This window comes from Glossina fuscipes, unplaced genomic scaffold, assembly GCF_014805625.2.
Source record: "Glossina fuscipes isolate IAEA_lab_2018 unplaced genomic scaffold, Yale_Gfus_2 2, whole genome shotgun sequence".
Taxonomy (NCBI): Eukaryota; Metazoa; Arthropoda; class Insecta; order Diptera; family Glossinidae; genus Glossina; species Glossina fuscipes.
Window position 1 is genome coordinate 31994884 of NW_023998416.1, and position 19079 is coordinate 32013962.

At 34.8% G+C, this 19079-nt stretch overlaps 2 protein-coding genes across 2 annotated transcripts; one reads left to right on the forward strand and one right to left on the reverse strand.

Annotated features, from left to right (window-relative positions):
* Positions 1-10027: 10027 nt before the first annotated feature.
* On the forward strand, positions 10028-14339 carry LOC119633244 (clavesin-2). Its single transcript, XM_038026688.1, has 4 exons — positions 10028-10135; positions 10481-10768; positions 13506-13967; positions 14052-14339. The coding sequence occupies exons 2-4, from the start codon at positions 10532-10534 to the stop codon at positions 14232-14234; spliced, it is 882 nt and encodes a 293-aa protein (XP_037882616.1). The 5' UTR covers positions 10028-10135; positions 10481-10531; the 3' UTR covers positions 14235-14339.
* Positions 14340-18197, reverse strand: LOC119633243 (dihydrolipoyllysine-residue acetyltransferase component of pyruvate dehydrogenase complex, mitochondrial). Its single transcript, XM_038026687.1, has 8 exons — positions 17864-18197; positions 17202-17389; positions 16708-17130; positions 16396-16616; positions 16176-16324; positions 15907-16106; positions 15733-15835; positions 14340-14916 (listed from the first exon to the last, which is right to left on the reverse strand). Exons 1-8 carry the CDS (start codon positions 17980-17982, stop codon positions 14787-14789), a joined length of 1533 nt encoding a protein of 510 aa, XP_037882615.1. The 5' UTR covers positions 17983-18197; the 3' UTR covers positions 14340-14786.
* Positions 18198-19079: the final 882 nt, after the last annotated feature.

Below are 19079 nucleotides of genomic sequence, written 5' to 3' on the forward strand. Positions count from 1 at the left end.
GCTTTTCTTGATTACAGATACAATACAAAGCAAATCATCGCTCATTTACTCTTTTCCAACTTTGACGTTAAGTTTGATGTTTTCGTTTTCCATTTCGCGATCTCTTATACGGGGGCAAAGAAAAGCTTTCGATTCAACAAGTGAGTGAGTTCGAAGACTGCGGCTCAACTGTTATGCTTTCGCTTTTCAAATAAGATCTTTCCATGAAACTGCTGGCATTGCTTTTTTCAGTCTGTTGCTCTACTCTGTTTTTATTGTTGTAATATTGAAATTAGGTTAAGTTCGCAATGAATGTCATAGAAAGGGTTTAATTGTTATTCCATTAAGTCATTGACTTAACATTGTTGTCGTTCTTAATGAATAAAAGCGTGTATGCTTATTTAATCGCTACATTTGCATTAAAAGCTTTGTCTTTCCTGGCATTTTTACATAAGCAAAAGAAGTGATAAAAGTTTTTGATATAACATAACAAGGAAGTAAATGAACAATTTTAGAGTCGCACGCGGCGCACTATTAAATACTCTACACTGCTTCGTTTAATATAATTCTTTAACTACCTTTACGATAATATACTGAAAATTATATCTTGTTTTCCTATAAAAGCATACCGTTCATGGGTGTTCTTGTTTAGGAAGTGGTTCAAAACATAAACTGACTAAGGCCCAAATTAGTTAAAAGTAATTTGCTTCTCATTGGCTATCAATTTTTGTTAAAAATGACTTACTTTTCTTGTTTCTTGCGATCCAATGGCACTACATGGCGCGACTTTGCTATAACTAACTTTTATAAAGCATGTTATTGCCACGGGCCAATTGCCTTTGTAAAATACTAAAAGATTAGACCTTTTTGCCAACTAAAAGCTTATCATGCATGAGAAAGAGTTGTGCACATAGACCTACGTGATCCAAATTTGATATGACTAATTTTTATGTCAATTTATATATATATTTATTTGTACGTATTTATTTATATATATATATTATTTATAATTTTCGCAGTTATGGACTTACAACTGGGGAGTTCAAAAAATTTACCTATTCGATGCAAATTCTTTCAAATCATATTAATACTCAGCCATTTCTGTCGGACAATTTTGAAATAAGCAAAATTTTTTTTTACATGAATTTCGGTAAATCGGAAACTGATTCTAAATCAGTTGGAGGTAATACAATAATGAAAGATATTTTTGTATTAAGCGTTGTTAAATGGGCGTTACATACATTCGCGAATATTTTATATACTCTGTGCAAGATGTACTACGGTATATGAAACTAAACTCTCGAAAGAGCTTAGAACACACAGTCGAGATCTACGTAAGGCGAGCTTATGTTAGCACGTAACGTAGCTGCTGTGTACAGTTATTTGTCTATCGCATTCAAATCCAGCAGAATGATGTAGGAAAATTGGATCACTTGTCAAAATCCATCGCTAGCATTACTCCTCTAACCGTTAAAACTGAGAAACGATTATATCAAATGATCTCCTAACGAACTTACTTACTCTGCAACGCAAAATGAAACTGTTGAGAGATTTTGATATAAACACGCGTATATATTGTCAAAAAACTACCGGAACTATTATAATAAATATTGTCAAAAGATTATTCCGAGGAATATAATCAAAATATATTCGTTATGCAAAAATTCACTTATATTATTCACAATATTCCACAAGACGTTTCCGGAATCGCTTTCAGTTTTTCTTCGTAGTTGCTTTGATGACATTAATCGACAAAATTTGAAGGAATCCAGTTTCGAAACCATATCTGACAAGTTATCAAATTAATTTTTAAACCCAAACTCTCTGCACTAAACAAAGCAGAATGTGACTGCAACGCAATTCATACAACTACCTTTGCTAGCATGCCGCTAAGGAATTGATCAGAAATGTTACCTTTAATACAAAATGACGTTTTACTAAACTTTGTTCTCATTTTATCGATCTTCTTTCATCTTTTGGATGCAGAAAGTAAGGTGATCAATAAGTTTCTAGCGCTAGTGCGTTATTTTATACGTTGTGACCGCATACTTGGTGATACGTGATTTGAAATGTCTTTACAAAGGGCGGAAATTGGAGCGAACCACGAACTTAAGCGCTATGCACGGGGAAAGTAACGGATCAGTAGTAAGTTCACGGATAGCCATCAAAGCGGGTTATTTTTACTTTTTCCCTTTCCCAATGTTTTCCTGATGTTTTTCTTCAAAAATGGCCATTTAAGTCCCATGTCTGCCATCTATCGGCTCGAGGGTTTTTTAAAAAGAACCTCAAAATGAAGTTTCATATTGAATTTAATACAACTCGCGGCATTTATGGAGACTATTGAACAGAGATAATCCACGAACGGCAACAAGTTAAGAGAGGCAGCGAGAAAGAGATTAAGAAAATGTTGCTTATAAAGAGAGTTACCTAAGCAAAGATAGTGAACTAAAAGCAAAGCGTTCAATTAAATTTAAACTTCGTCATATTTACACCATTGGGCAGATAAATAGTAGCGCTTCAATATGAGAATAAACACAAAAAGTCTTTAGAAAACTCAAAAAAAAAAATAATAGAAGTAAGCCAAGCATCCCATAATCTCAAAGACATCAAAATTCCTTATCTTTAAAGGAGAGGAGGTAAAATAATGGAATGTAATTAGATATGTAATTTAAAATAAAAGAAAAATTTTTTTTTGTTATACCCTTGACCACTTGTGGTACAAACTTTGTGCGGATGTGTACAATAGCGAGAAGAAAATTAAAATATATTTACCTTTTATTATACCGGTCGATTCAGAAAGTGACTGTAAACTTGTTTGCCCCTCTTGCGTCCAACTTGAAGAACGCAATCTTTGGAAAAAGGGTGCGCCGGCAGGTTTTGGCCCAAGTACGAACGCTATTGAAAATTGTTCAAATTAGACACTTTTTCGAGCATATCCCATACCACACCTTGTTTTAAATAATTGCTTTGAGCAAAGTGTTGAGTGATATTTAATGCTGGGCCGTGACCCACTGCAGTATTATTCATTGTGTTTTTTATATATATGTATATACATAAAATTCTTAAGGGATAATGGCACATTTTGTCGAATTTATTTATGATAGATTAATCAATTTATTGAATCCAATTTTTTACATATACTAGCGGATTCGTTCAAGTACATAAAAAATTGTTTAAGAATTACTTTAAAATAATTTGTTGTCTCGAAAAGACAGTTTTTCTTCGGAAGATCTCCTCAAATAATTGGGATACCTTGGAGTTACAGTCAGCTCGAGAAACATAAAAACCAAAAAACCCAAGAAAGAGTGACGACGGCATACGCAATAGCCTCGGTGCTCGTGAGCATCAGCGCAATGTGGACTATGTGTGTCTAAGTACCAGCAGAACAAGATAAAAGAGGATTTGCCCACCAATCTTTCATATTGCTACTCTGCCTTCTTAGCCGTTCGACAAGGAATTGCCAGCGCAACGCACTAATCCGAATCGTTGTTCTATAACCACATTGCCTGCCTTTAGAACAACCTATCTCCAGTGGCTTTCACATCTATTTATTCTCCTTTTTCTCCCGATTCTACTTATAACCTTTGCTGGCCACCACGGCGCCTACATGTATAGCGGACTTCTTCTGCGTGCCTGGTAGAATAGAAAAAAGAAAGAAAAACTCAAGAATGTACACGTCTGCCAGCCGTTACCTTATTGGCTCAGTTCGTAAAATAGGCTTTAAAATTCTATCTAATGCGCTCCAAAATCCAATGTAAACTATTCCTAGGATAAGAGAGGATTAATCCCAACGAATCTGAAATGTCGACGTGATTCCTGATCATCTAACCATTATAGTCCTAAAGATGGCTTATAGCTATCGATATCGAGCAAACTAAATCTAGTACACGTGCTAGTCTTCGCTCGATGGCTTATCGACTGTAACGAGCAGTGCGTTTGCTGTTGCCAATAAGGTACAATAAAGTTTTCTTAGTATCAAGTCAGAAAACTTTTCGAACGCAAGATGGCTGGCTGTTGAGTAACATATCCAATTTACGACCGAGTTTACTCGATGTTGGCATCTACAAACTGGCTCCAGGATTCTGACGGTTAGATGATCGGCAATCCCATCGTGGGATTCGTGGTCGAAATTTTTTTTTTTGAAGACTAAAAACACTCTCCAAAGAATTGACATATGCTTAGGCATTTTAACAAACACTTTTCGGAACATTTGCCTCCCTTTCATCCATGGGCCCGCTTGTGTACGTCTTTCAAGAAAACTCATTTAATTATTTAGGCACAATAGACCAAAGCCAAATGTTACTGCTTTTAGCATTTCTTTTAATTCTCGTAAACACTATTGCAATTTCAGTGGATTGAAGTCTAGACTTGAAAATGTTATCTTGAGAAAGAAGAATATTGAAATGTTTGTGTGGTATACATTTTGGCAAAATCTCGAGGATATTTTATTCTTGTGTACACGGAGATGCGTATACATATGTGTGAACTCTTGTCAGCGTAAGAAGAATATTGAAATATTTGTGTGGTTTACGTTTTGGCAAAACTTCGGAGTGTTTTTTAGCCCTTCTCATAAGAACTATGTGTGCAGTCAGATATGCATATAAATATGTGTGAACTCTCGTCAATCTGTACGGTAACTGACCTTGCAATTGTCAAAAAAAAATTTTTTTTAATTTATCGGTTAAGTATTTGTAGTGAAATTTATTACCAAATTTCGAATGAAGATAAGAAGTGAAAAATTTGTTCGATTTCAACGAAATGATTAAATTGTACTGGATATTATAAGGTAAGTATGTACGTAGATATACCATATAATCAATAAGAATGATAAGCTTTCCCAACCTATAAAGCAATAAGTAAATAATCGAGCAGAAAATGAAAACATAATTAAATGTGAGATTAAATTAAATGGAAGCGCAAACGATCCATGATAAAGCATTACTGCTAACCATAAAAAAGATATAAAGAAACGCGAATGAACAAACTACATTTATCTGCAAATGAGAGCGAAAAGAGAACCGTCAATAAGTCGGAAGACCTTAGCTTGCTTAGAACTTTAAAAGACTTCAATAATGAGCCCCGTCAGATATGGAACATATTTCCCTACTTGAAGTGCATCAAAGCTTTCCCTTCTTTTTGTACTTTTTGTTTGTCTTTCAAATAATCGTAGCCTTGCAAGGGCGGAATGATGCCCTTTTTCAATGTGTTTTAAGGTAAACTAAACTAAAGAATCCTTGTCAAGGTTTAGAGCTCTGCAGTAAAAAACAGATAGATATCAACTTAGTCGGATGCAGTATCCAAAATAATTCGACACTATGTGTACATAGTATGTGGACATAAATGGCACACTCCACGAAAATACCGTGAGAATAAGACCAACAATTTATTAAGATGCATAACTCGATATGTTTGTAGGGTGGCGTATGATTTTCTTTGAAATTTCTCAAGAATGGCGGCCCATAGATAAAATGCAAAAACATGTGGACGAATAATAGACAGAGAGACAAGCTTAAATTGATTCAGAAAACGATTCAGAATAGATTGGCTTAGCAAAAACTGGGTCTACCCAAAGTCGTTTGTTTGTCGTATATACATGCGCATAATCTTAATATTGCCCTGTAGCATAACCGCTATAAGGTGTAAACATTTAATAATGACTATATGTGACATACATTATTCATATAAGATGGCATGCAGATGTACAGTGACTAATCATTGAAGGATTACTACCATTCCTAAATAGCATCTACCTTCCAGCGAAATGTATGAGAATTTCATGACATTCAGATTAGTAGCTGACAAGTTCATACTTTTCCATTGTTTCATCAAAAAAAAAAAAGCGAACGTTTCTAAAACAACAACTACTACTGCGTACAATGATAAGGACTTTTAAAAATTTACGGTATAAGTCGCATGCATGCGCGGGAGGTTCTCAAGAGCATACAGTGACAGGTGACAGCTCAGGTGCTCATCGACAAAGAAAGTGTGTCTAGAATTCTTGATACCGTCGAGCATCGGCCTAATATGGCGTGTGGTGGGTTCACATAGCCCACATTACATCCAGGATTCATCTATAGATATAAATGAGATTTCACCTGAGATTTCTCCTGGACTTAGCTGCTCGTCCTTCTTCAACCATATTGCCCGCCTTTGGAGCAACGTAGGAGCTAGGTTCTTTCCCACCGTATCTGATATCTCCATTTTCAAGACGAACGTTCACAAACACTTTTCCCTCTCTTCATCCCTCTTTGCCTATAAAGCTTCCTTGTTTTCAAAAATATGCATAATTATAAATCATATTGATTCCTCAATAAAGGCCATAACTCTGTATGATCCTACGAACTTATTGAGTGACGTGTTACGTCCATTTATAATATCTCTGAGAAGTTGCACAAGAACGAATAAGATCAAGTCCTCGAAGGTGGCAGATAGAAATTCGTTCAGAAAACCTTGAACATTTTTCAACTGCTAACAGTGAATGACCTTATCGGTTTGGGCTAATCAGCTTTTACGCCCTTTCCAAACTTTTCCTGATAAATAATATAAATTTGTTTTTTTTCTCAAATACATTTTGATACAATTTTTTAAATATTTGTTATTTTTTGATACGGTCACCAACATGTGCTTACTAAAAACACACACGAACTTATCAATATTCAATTTAACGCTTGTTAATATTTTTTTGTTATAATTTTTTCAATAAACGTATTGTTGGTGTAGTTTTTATTTTTATTATTATTATTATTATTAGTGATAAGGTCCAAGTATGACAAAGTTTAAGAAAGCAAAACAACAAAAATACGCTGAAATAATAAAAAAGCAAAAAACCAACAGGACTTTGGACCCATTTGCATTGCTTTAGTAAAAACAACAACAAAAAAGAAGACCGGAGAGCCCTTTTTACGATATAACATAAGTCAACTTTTAGTTCTCAATGAAATATTTTCATTACTAATAATTAAAAAATTCAAGAATGAACAAAAGTAGTGTGCAGGCAGATAGTGATAGAAAGAAAAAGTCGATGTACCGTGTTGGAGTAAAAATCTTTCTTTTTAATTTTATTCTTAAAATTGTAAGACTGTTGGGAAAGTAATGCCTTCTGTTTGGTTAAAATGGGAGACGACTTTCCGAGAGAACCGAAATAATTTTCAGTTTGTAACATACGGATAAGAACAAATCGTAATAATTGCATTAATTCTTTCAACAAATTACAAATGAAAACTATTCAGGAAAATTTACTTTAAGGAAATATAAAGAAAAATTTCACCTTTCATAGGAAAAAAAAATTCGGTTGCAAAGGATTTATCTCGCAGTGATAACAGGAGTTAGTTAAAGCCTTTACTTTGTCTTCATCAGTTTGTATCGGCCTTACATTCTCCATACATATTTTTATAATTTTTGCCTTTTCAAAAAGCATTTTTAACTTTTCGACAGTGAAAGTCCAAAATGTACCGAAAATAATGCTTTTGACTAGGACTAAGGACTATTGCAAAAGGCTATTCCGCTATCAAAGTGTGTGATGAGAATTGGGCGGGAGAAAGACGAAATTATCCTCGGAACAAGCTGATACGTTTTTATATCGCTATTCAATTAATTTTAATTATATACCAAGACTTTTGCAGCCATTTGCAAACATCGACTTTAAGATTTCCTTAAAGAACTTTGCTTTGCTTTGCAATAAAGTCAGATGAATACTTAGAATGGTTTACATTCAGAATAATAAGAACGAAGCAGTCTTTTATAATTGCGTGTCTAGTCGTGTGAGCACATAGTTCGAGCAGTTGAAATAAATGCACCGAATACATTTTGTCTCTCCGAGAGAATTTTCCCCACATGTTTTTGAGTTCAATCTAAAGACGGCAAATTTTCAAAACTCTTGAAAGCCTAATAGTGTTTGTTGGCAGTAGGTCGAAAGAGTTGAAAAAAGTTTCCCTTACCCATAGAAATCTTGTTACGAAAAGTAAAATCAAATAATAAGCCGCAAATTCCCTCACCCCCTTCCGACAATGTCCAAAACTGTGGCAGAACGAACAAACTTGCTGTGCTAAATTTAGACCACAGATGCCTATTTTTTGGGAGCCATCACATAAACATAAAGGACATAAAGCGAAAAAACACAAGGTCTTTACGATCAATTAAAATTCCTACAGGGCCTGATGGCAACATCTCAAAACCGAAAAAACGATAATTGTTGTGACGAAATCATTCCCAGACAATGCCATCACTACTACTACTACTTTTGATTTAATAACACACTTTGCCAAATCATGCCAGCGAAGGCAAATTAATTATTTCATACAAAATCCAGCTGGGTGGAGCCATTATACTTCGCTTCCTCTCAGCGAAATCAACTCGTTTCCTATGCAGCAGCATGGAGTTATTCGAGACAAATTGCGGTAAGCACTGCCCCTTACATCTGTAACGATTATCTTTCGTTACCAATAATTTCATTATAAAGTGACCTATCGACACATGTTACAGTTAGTCTAAGGACGGAAGACTGTTCTTCTCCCAAATGAAATGGCGTCACCGAACTGTGTGGAATACGTTGTTCTCCACATCGAGAGGAGACTAACTTGGGAGAAGCATACACAAGCAAAACGACGACAACTAAATATGAAAACAAAGAACCGAAACTCAAGACTACTCTGCAGAACAAAGACTTACTCTACAAAACCATTCTAAACATGCAATAATTCTAAAGTACATATATTGTGCAAATATCAATTTAAAACCAAAAGGTTGATCACAAATGCTCCTTATCTTGTGGCAAGTCACATTATACATGCCGAGCTTGATGTCATGAAAGTTAAAGACGAAATCAAAAGGTTTTTTTTTAGCGGTAATTACTTAAACAGAATAACCCTGCACCCTACTACTTTTAGCTTTAAATTTACTGGATGATAGTTATGATGAAGCAGAAAGATTGAAGAAGCACCACATATTAGACCTTCCCTTCATATACACACATTACCGATTACTCTTAATATCGACTCAATAACTGAGAACAAAAATTTTGTCAATTATTTGTTAAATTCACTAAATAGATTGATTGCAGAGAAAGACATTTCGAAAAAAGAAGATATGCGAGCGAAAGTTAGGTACATGAAAATTTGCAAAACTCGATCTCAACATCATTTATTTTATATCCAGTGCTAGAAGAATTCCTACGACAAACAAGAAAAAGAGAACTGAAGCGGAAATGTTAACATTTTATAACAAAGTGTATTTGCATTTCATAGCTTGTGTCAGGGTTTCAAACATTGTCTTTAAATGATCAACGCGCAAAGGAGAGAACGAAATGAAAAACAAAAATTGCCAACGATCGCGTCGCCTCATCAACAACAAAGTAACGGCCGAATTTTATGGACGATCAAAGGTACTTTGATGATTAGTTGGCAATGTACTGATTACGTATACATCGACATACGTATATGAAAGTGTGTGTGTATGTGTATGTATGTGTGTGTGTGTGTGTGTAAACGAATAATGCATAAAAGAACAAAGGGTGCAATCACTTTAATTTCTTGTTTTTTTAAATTGCATTAGAAATAGAAATATTACTTATAAGCTCGTCTCCCCCACCGCATACACGTAGGCATGAAAATGATAAGGACTCTCTTCTTTCTTTTTCTTTCTTGCATGAGAACACATTAACAAAGAGAATAATTATTTTGTATAATTTTATAAACAAATTAAGACTGTTTACATTAACATTACATAGAAATAATCAAAAGTGAAAATTACCAATGACCCCATAAATAAGGCGCGGACAACGTTCAACAACTAGCAGCAAGAGATTTATTTCGATCGGTAATGTTAGTCAGCAAAAAACAAAAAAAAAAAAAAACAAAATATATTCTCCTATTAGCTCTTTCTCTCTTTCTCTCTCCCTCTATCTCTTGCCTTTCTCTAAATCTCTTCATTCTCTTTGAGTCGGCCGAGTTAAGCAATTTTGATTAGAGGCACTTGTTCCACATTAACGCTATTCGCGAAGCACACGATATGTTCTTTCACTGATAAGAATATGATTTCAAGACTTGTCGTGACTTGTGTAAATTGTTATATGCCGGCGCTATAACTGGCACTTGAGACGTGTCTACAAGGAATCCAAAGTTTCGTACGAGCGCTCAGTTGTTTAGGAGACCTGTTAGCGGTAAGCCATGTGCAACATACCGTGTTCCTTACATAAAACTTTTGCATCCTGAAAAATTAAAAAACTGAAAAGCATGGATTTTTTCAAATTTGCTTAATTTTTGCTTTTTTTTTTAATTATTTATATATTTTTTAACTTTTCATAAAATGTTTATTGTGTGCGTTCTTTATACGGAATATTAACTTGCAATTACTTAAACGGTGACGATTTCGTGTATTTAATTTAAAAAAAAAAAAAAAAAAAAACAAAAATAAAGAAAACTTAAAGCTAATGTTTGCATTAAATTATAAAAATAAAAAAAATAAAAAATTGCTTATAATTTGCCATTTATTCCATCTATTTTAGTCACAGTCCGCAAGTCATTCATCGAGGAATAAAATAATTCGATCGACCAATATGTCTAAAGCAAATAGTGAGGAAGCATTTAATATACGCATCGGTTACTTAAGACCGGAGACGGTTGAATTAGCCAAAAATGAGTTACGCGAAACATCGGAGACTAAAGAAAACGCCATTAAGGAATTACGTCAATTATTGCAAGCAAGTCCTGATCTTCATTACAAGGACGACGATGAGTTTCTTATAATTTTCCTGCGAACGTGTCATTTTTATCCGCAAAGTGCTCTCGAAAAGGTAACTCAGAGTAAAGCAAGGCAAAGCAAAGCAATTTAAAGCAAGTTTTTTACCAAACCACTGAGCTCGGCTTGGATTCATTAATCTTCCGATTTTCTTTGTTTTGCTGTTTATTCATTTTGCTGATAAGAAGTGTTCTTAATTATTTTTAGAAAAATTTCAAACAAATTTCAATTTCATATCATTTTTTGCAAATATCTTCTTTTTCTCATACTTATATATATGTATATATATATATATATATATATAAAATAATATTAAGAAACGTGTCATTGCATCGAGAAAAATCATGTTAAAAAATAATTTATTTATATTGATTTTCTTTTTTTTTAAATGCCATCGTGAAGAATCAATTCAGAACAAAAATCACAGCCCTTTGCTTACAAGAACAAGAACAGTCTGGTTTTGTAAAACAAGATCTATGGGGAAATTATTTGAAACTTTGAAGAGATCTTCGAACTGCTTGAGTCTTATGAAATCAATTTTATTAATTCCCGAATTAAGTATTCGGGGCAAATAACTCGGCAAAATTTTGAGCATAGGATGATATTTTGTATTCGCGACGTATCACATGATTGTGTCTTGTATTACAATATAATATTTCGTTTTATCGAATTGTTTCAAAATTTTGAAAAGTTCTCGCGTTCAAAAACTGAGGGGAAATTTGTGATCGGCCTTTAAACGCTTGACGAACCCTAATTAATTCGGGATGCTTCAGATCATTAAAAGCGATCTCAACCAAATCTTAACAACGGAATGCTACTCGGTGTTCTCGTGTTGCCAGATTAATGCTTTTTAATTTACAACAATATTTTGCTTCTCGATTAACCCGACTCAAACAAGAATACTTGAAGTGCGCATGAAAATTACGATTAATATCGACAAAGTCTTATTGACAAGATGCCGAGAAATCTTATGAGCAAGAAAAATCTTATTAACAAGATGCCGAGAAATCATTTCAATCTCCTTAAGCGAACCTAATCATTAAACCGACGTCGAAATCTTGCCACGTTCAAGGGTGAGCCGAATAAATATTTGCAATGAACCGTGACTGCTGCTAAAACAAAGTGGATCTATATGTTGTTTTTGTGTTTACATTCCGCGAGCGCCAAGTCTCACAATTTTTTGGAGAGTTGAATGAGAGCCACTTTAATCTTTCCATACCAAAACCGAAAAGTTTGTATTCTAATTCTGTCTGTTGATGAAAATCACTTAATTGGCGCTCCTTTTTAAAGTTGAATCTCGTATCAGCTTCCCTTTTATTACAAAAATACGCATTATATAGTCGCAAATATATATGTAGCATATAATACCATACGTAATAAATCGCCCAAAGTGTTCATAGGATGACATGTAGTAGTTGCGGACGCCGAGAAAGCCGCGTAGACCTGTTAAAGGACCAAATTGGATGAGCAAAGCCCTTTTATCTCAAGGATACCTAAAATTTTAGACACCCCATGAGTACCTTAGCCTGTCCCTATATGCGGTTGACGGTCTCTAAGCAAAGTTTGCAGGCTCCCGTTCACACAAGCGAGTTCTACTGTAATTCTTTAGAAGCAGTAGTTTTTGTTTTAGAAACATTTCTTTTGTTTTTGTAAAACAATGGGAAAATCTTAACGTCTTGGTCGGAATATCGTGAAATTTAATACATTTCCTATCAAAGTTAGTACCATCTACACATCGCAAGTACCTTTCAGTAATCGTTTTACATCTGCGCATCATCCAACGAACTTATTGAGTAATGTAATATATATGTCATATGTAGTCATTGCTAAACGTTTACACTCTACAGCCGTTGTGCTACAGGAGAAACTAAGATTATGCGCATGTACACACAACAACCAAATGACTTTGAGTGTACCCACCCTTAACCACTTTTACTACACCAATCAATCTGATATTCGTCCACGTCTTTTCGGGTATTATGTATAGGCCGCTGTTCTCGAAAAAGTTTGATGATATCTGATACTCTGTCGCGATCTGGTCGAAGGCCATTGAGAAAGACACGTGCCATATATTGCACAACCCCATTACATTAAGAAATGGACAATTGTTAAAATTGTTCTAAAAAAAAACAAAGAAGGATGAAAAATACTGTTCAGTGTACTACAAAAAAGTATATAGAAAACTTGTTTTAAGCCCTTTCAATGCAAACGTTCATATGCCTTTATGAGGCAGAAGATGTAATTTTTTTCATGTAATTTACGATGAAACTTTATGCTTAAAATAGTAATCTAACACAACAAATTTACTATGCTCAATCCGGGCAGCAGTAGTCTTTTTCTCAAGTACAAGCTATATTTTTTTATACTCATACCCCACACCAATTATACTACAAGCTTGTGCGAAACATCCGATAGGATTTGAGATGAACGCATTTTTTATTATACCGATTCTGAATCGATCTGCACTTGTCTGTCCGTCTTGTATTTTTGTGTTCAACCCACAGATCGCAAATATTTGATTTACCTTGACAAAACCTGCTATACTGACGCGTTTCAGCCAAAGGACGAACGCTATTGAAAATGGCTTACATCGGACCACTGTTTCGATTACTTGCCATATAAGAAAAACTTTCTTGCCCGTTTAGAAAAGTTCGTTATAAGGATAACTTTGTTAAGCGAAGTGGTATAGGGTGTTCACGGCCCACAATAGTGTTTTTACTTGTTTTAAAATGTACTTAAACAGCCTCTCTCTCTCTCTCTCATTCTGTACATGTTACCTTTGAAACTTTCAGATGAAGTCTGTAGCTGCCTTCCGTAAAGAAAATGCCAACTTACTGCATGGTTTAGTAATTGAGCAAGTAAAAGAAAAATTCCTAAATAGTAATGTTATTAATATTTTAAAAAATTGTGATCAACATGGGCGTCGCGTACTAATTGTTAATTGTGGCGAAACCTGGAATCCCAGTTATGTAAATACAGACGATGTATTTCGCCTACTGTATTTGGTGCATATTGCCGCTCAGCTGGAACCTGAGACGCAAGTGCGTGGTGCGGTAGTTATTATGGATTTCGAGGGTTTATCTATGAAGCAAGTGACTGCCTTAACACCCTCATTCTCGAAACGTTTATTAACTTTCATACAAGATGCGATGCCAATTCGTTTAAAAGAATTGCATTTTGTTAAGCAGCCGTTCATCTTTAAACTTGTTTGGTCTCTATTCAAGCCCTTCGTACGAGAGAAATTAAACAAAAGGGTAACTTAACGCCCAAGATATGGGAATTTTTTGATAATACTAAGAAATGCTTCTTTTTTTTTTTTTTTTTGGATACATTCACAGATACATTTTCATGGTAGCGATATGAAGTCTTTACATAAGTTTTTATCGCCCGAAATCTTGCCTGAAAACTATAAAGGTCAGTTGCCTAAAATTGATTACGCCGGCACCCAGTGGCTGCCGGCTTTAGAGAAACATGAAGAATTCGTTAATGAATGGGCTGAGATGGGACCAACTAAATGGTAATCAAATGTTTAAACACTTATACAAACATTCCTTTTTATTATCTTCTAAGCTAAACGAAAAAACCAAAATTTATAAAATCATTAAATAAAGAAACACAACAAACAATTCATCTGTTAAGCGAGATAATAATTCAGCTTTTATTCAAATATCCCGCAAAGACAACCGATAATCGTATAAAGTAAGTACTAGAGAGGGACACTTTTCATTTCTTTAATTTCCTTTTCCTGTGACCATTTCGCCCTCTTTAACGGTATTTCATATGTCTCCATTAATACATTTCGCATATACATGTGTTAACTCAAATGAAAACAATATAATAAAGATAACAATAATAAAAATAAAAATAAATTTAAAAAAAAAAAAATTTTGATTTCGATTAAATTTTACTTGTAGGAAATAATTGTTACTTTTCCGTCTTCTAATGTCCTATACAAAGATTTGATTATTATTTGGGAGTGTTTTTTTAATTGGCTAATGGGTTTTGCTATTTTATTTTTTATATAATCCAATGTACGCTATAGACTATTTCACACGGCATTGTTCCTGTTACATCTATACTATCATTGTGGAAGGATCTTCCATAAAGTCTCGGAAATATTGTAACCATTTTGCTGCTATAGCACCGTCGACAATGCGATGATCAGCAGATAAAGTCACATATATTGTACTGACTTCTTTGAAGCTACGAACAAATGAGAAAAGTTAAAGATTAGATTAAATTGTACTTCTTGAAGTATAATTAAAAGTCATCGTCTTAAATGTAAAGAACTCAAATACGAACATTCCATTAATATGATCCCAAATGTCTCCTAAACATGATGCATAAATGATTGTCTTCAGACAAAAAGAAAAACCTTTAGTTTTTACATTCGACGTTACTTGTGGTGAATGTGCGCTACGTTTTGTGCCAATGTGGGCAACACTCTGAAAAACTTTTATAATACCGATTGATTGAATATCATTTTTGTATCCGTCTGTCCGCGATTTTTGTGTGCGAAATGGTTTTTTCTCCAAAGACGAACACTTTTAAAATTGGATTGACTCGAACCACTTTTACGATCTTTGACCATATAACGCCTTATTCAGGCGCAATTTCAGTGAAATAAATTATTTGGGTATAACACATATACATAACAAAAGCGGCCAATTTATATAAAATGAATCGCTCCCTATTACAAAGCGTAAATCGTTATATGCCAACAAAGTTCAATCTTGAGGATTTTATGATAACTACTTGACAGAAGTTTTTGTTGTCAGGTTTAGAGTTCAACCATTTAGTTTTCGTCTCCCCGCCCCTTTCAACGGCTGTCATCAACAACAAGCATTCGCAATTGCATTAGAAAAAGTTATATAAGGAAAGTAGAAGCGCAATCGTTAACTGTAGACAAGCGGAAAAGTTCTTGAATTTTTGTGATACCATTTTGCTAACTTAGCTGCCTCCCTAATACCAGCAATCATTTGCAATAATGTATTATCACGCCAAAGGCCGCCTACTCACCCTTTTTCACTGTCTGCATTAACCACCAATTTCTTGTTAGTAGCACCTACTGCTAATATACAGGATTGCGGTGGATTAATAACTGCAGCAAATTGTGTAACACCTGAAAATCGGCAAAAAAAAAAATAAATACGCCTATAGTATTTAAAAAGAAACTAGTTGCTTATATCTTACCATACATGCCCATATTAGACACACAAACTGTACCGCCCTGAAACTCGTGTGGTTTCAACTTATTTTTTCTGGCTTTGTCTGCCAATTCTTTCACTTCCTTTGATATCTCTACAACGCCTTTACGGTCCGCCGCAAACACTATGGGTGTTATTAATCCGAAATCAGTGGAAACAGCTATAGAAACGTCGACATTATCGAACCTATTACGAAAGTGTTTAAAGAAAGTAGTAGTCTTTAAAAGACCAAAGCTCGGAGATTTCTTTACATACTGTCTTATAACAGATCCCATCCAATAAGAATTCGCTTCAGGCACTTTGCGACATGCTATGGCAGTTGCTTTAATTATAAAGTCGTTTACAGAAACCTTGACCTTCTCCTTTTCGTATTTCTTATTTATTTTCGCACGGAGTTTCAGAAGCTGTGTCAAAATTAAGTACAAGTTAAAATTTTATTAAATTATTATTGCAAGTGTGTGTTATAAAAACTCACAGCATCCATCTGACATTCCATCGTTACATAGTAATGAGGTATAGTCGTTTTGGATTCCAGGAGCCGTTTAGCTATGACACCCCGAACATTTGAAATTGGTATATCAATGTAACCTCCTTGCGGTGCCACTTGCTCTTTATCTTTAGAGGGCTTCGCCTCCGCAGGTTTCTTATCTGCAAGATCACTAGACTTAATAGATCCATAGATGCCGCTACCAGCTCCTATGGTGTGCGCATATAAATGCAAAAAAGTTAGAGATTGGAGAGAAATGTGTCGTCTAGTAAAAAAGGGCGGGAATAAAATAATAAGAACCTTCTAACCGCAACTGTTGAGCTTCGGCCAGCTTCTTAGCCATTGGACTTGCGTATACACGTGGGCCGCGCTGTTCAACGGCAGTTATAGGCTTAGCAGACCGCGCTGCCGTTTTTGGCGATGGTGGGGCAGAAGGTTCAACCACAGTTGGAGGAACTGATGGCTCGACAACGGGAGCGAGTGGCATGGCAGAAGCAGGTGGCATTGCAGCTGGTTTAGCTGCTCTAGCTATAGGTGGACTGTCATCAACAAAGTTTTTGAACGCTGCCACGTTTCCTTGATCCTGGACTAAGATACATACCAATTTACCTATAGGCACATCTTTAGTGCCAGCTGGAACTATAATTTTAGCTAAGTAACCTTCCTCAGGTGTCTCAAAGCCCATAGTGGCCTTATCAGTTTCGATTTCAGCCAAGAGGTCGCCTGATGTCCAAGAAAAACAATATCTCTTTGTATACGTAATACTATTATTTTACAATACATTCTAATCTCACCCTCATTAACTTTGTCGCCCTCCTTCTTTTCCCAACTAACAATACTACCAGTTTCCATGGTGGGTGACAAGGCAGGCAAAGGTACCTTAATGTGATCCGGATAGCTGGAATAAGCACGAACAAAATTCGTACCACACACACCCATAGGTTGACATGAGAAAATCGTCGTCAACACATGTTTCTGCGAACTGCCAAAAATATCAAATTAAAGCAATCGAAAAGAATTAAGCATAATAAACAATAACAAACATATGAGTATAATGAAATGCGACTACATATGTTATCAATCATGTTATCTGTAGCGTCTTTGTCATTCGGCTTCTAAACAAAGAAAAAGCTTTATTCTTCAATGAAGTGCATATCACACCACTCTTCCAACCCGTTACCAAATATGCGGAATGCAAACAACAAATGTAAGACGCGTGATTTTATTTGTCATTTACACAACTTCTCAAGCACTTAAAGCTGTTGTTTTTTCTCTGTCTTATTTTTTTTATTTTATCACATTCGCAACGACATTGGATTACACAACAGTTTATAACCTAAACACATGTCTGCACACGCAGATAGATGCACATGCCCCACTCAACTTGGGAGTAGCAACGAAGTATAGCTCTCAGTGACCGGCAAATTGCCCTCATCCGCCAATTGACTGACCGTACCTTGATGTGCTTCGATTCCGTAAGGTTCTCGTGGTCAACACTCGTAAAGCAGACCGCGAAAATTTATTCAATGATCTACGGAAAATCCACTCATTGCGATTTGCAACAGTTCTGAGCATTTTTGCTTTCACTAACACCAAGTAAACGTTTAACCACAATTCTCTCCTCGTCTAGTTCACGTCGTGTTTATTAAACTAATATTAATTCCTCTTTAGCAAATGTTAGAAAAAGTTTTTTACAAAATAAAAAACAACTTTTCATCGACCTCTTATAGTCTTATAGTCGTCTCGTAGGTCAAATCAAATCTCGAATCGAAACCAATTTTTCTTTCTCCCAACTTGTCAAAAATTGCTTGACATCTGTTATGAATGAAATGAAAAACAAAAATAAAAAATTCAAGCACACAGATGCTTTTTAAGCGCCCCTTATGCAAACTTGACGCAATAACGTATCATGTTATCGTAATGTAATAAAGCGTCATTACGACTATTGAAAAATTCATAGAATTAAAAATTGACAGCCCAACTATTGTAATCCTCTAAAAATTAGTGAATCTACCGGCCGTAACTAGTGATAAAGGGTCACGAAGTTCTTATTTTGAAACTTAATAAAGTTAAAGTTTGTTATCCGCCTGAGTAGCCGAAGGCGACGAATCTCGACTAGCAAGTCAATGGTCGTGGATTCGAATCTCAAGTGCGGTAGAGTTTTTAATAAAAGCCGATAGCCTTAGATGCTAGTGCTTTTAGGAGTTTAGTCTTAGAATTTATTTCTCTGGCGAAATTAATAATAATAATAATAATAATAATAAAGTTTGTTGGTACTGATGAAATCTTATAGTTTTTTTTTTTTTAAATTTTCTTAGAATATACTTTAGATCGTTCACAGTAAGAATCGAAAATAAAAACTTTAAAATCAAGTTGAGAGAGAGAATCTATTGTCTATTTAGATTAAAGTGTTCAAAGTTCCCTAATAAAATCTTTTAATACATATCATTATGGAAATGTTCATAAATCGTACGTTATTGAAAGTATGTACATTAAAATAAAGTAAAGTTTAACATTGCATACCCGAACACTTCACTGCGCAGGAATACTTTAGAAACTGTAACAATTTTCACGTTAATCGTAATAATGGAATTGTCGGAACTATCATAGTGTAGTCAATTTGTAATATGTAACTTTGTACAAAGTAAAAGATGAAAACAATCTCTTTTAAC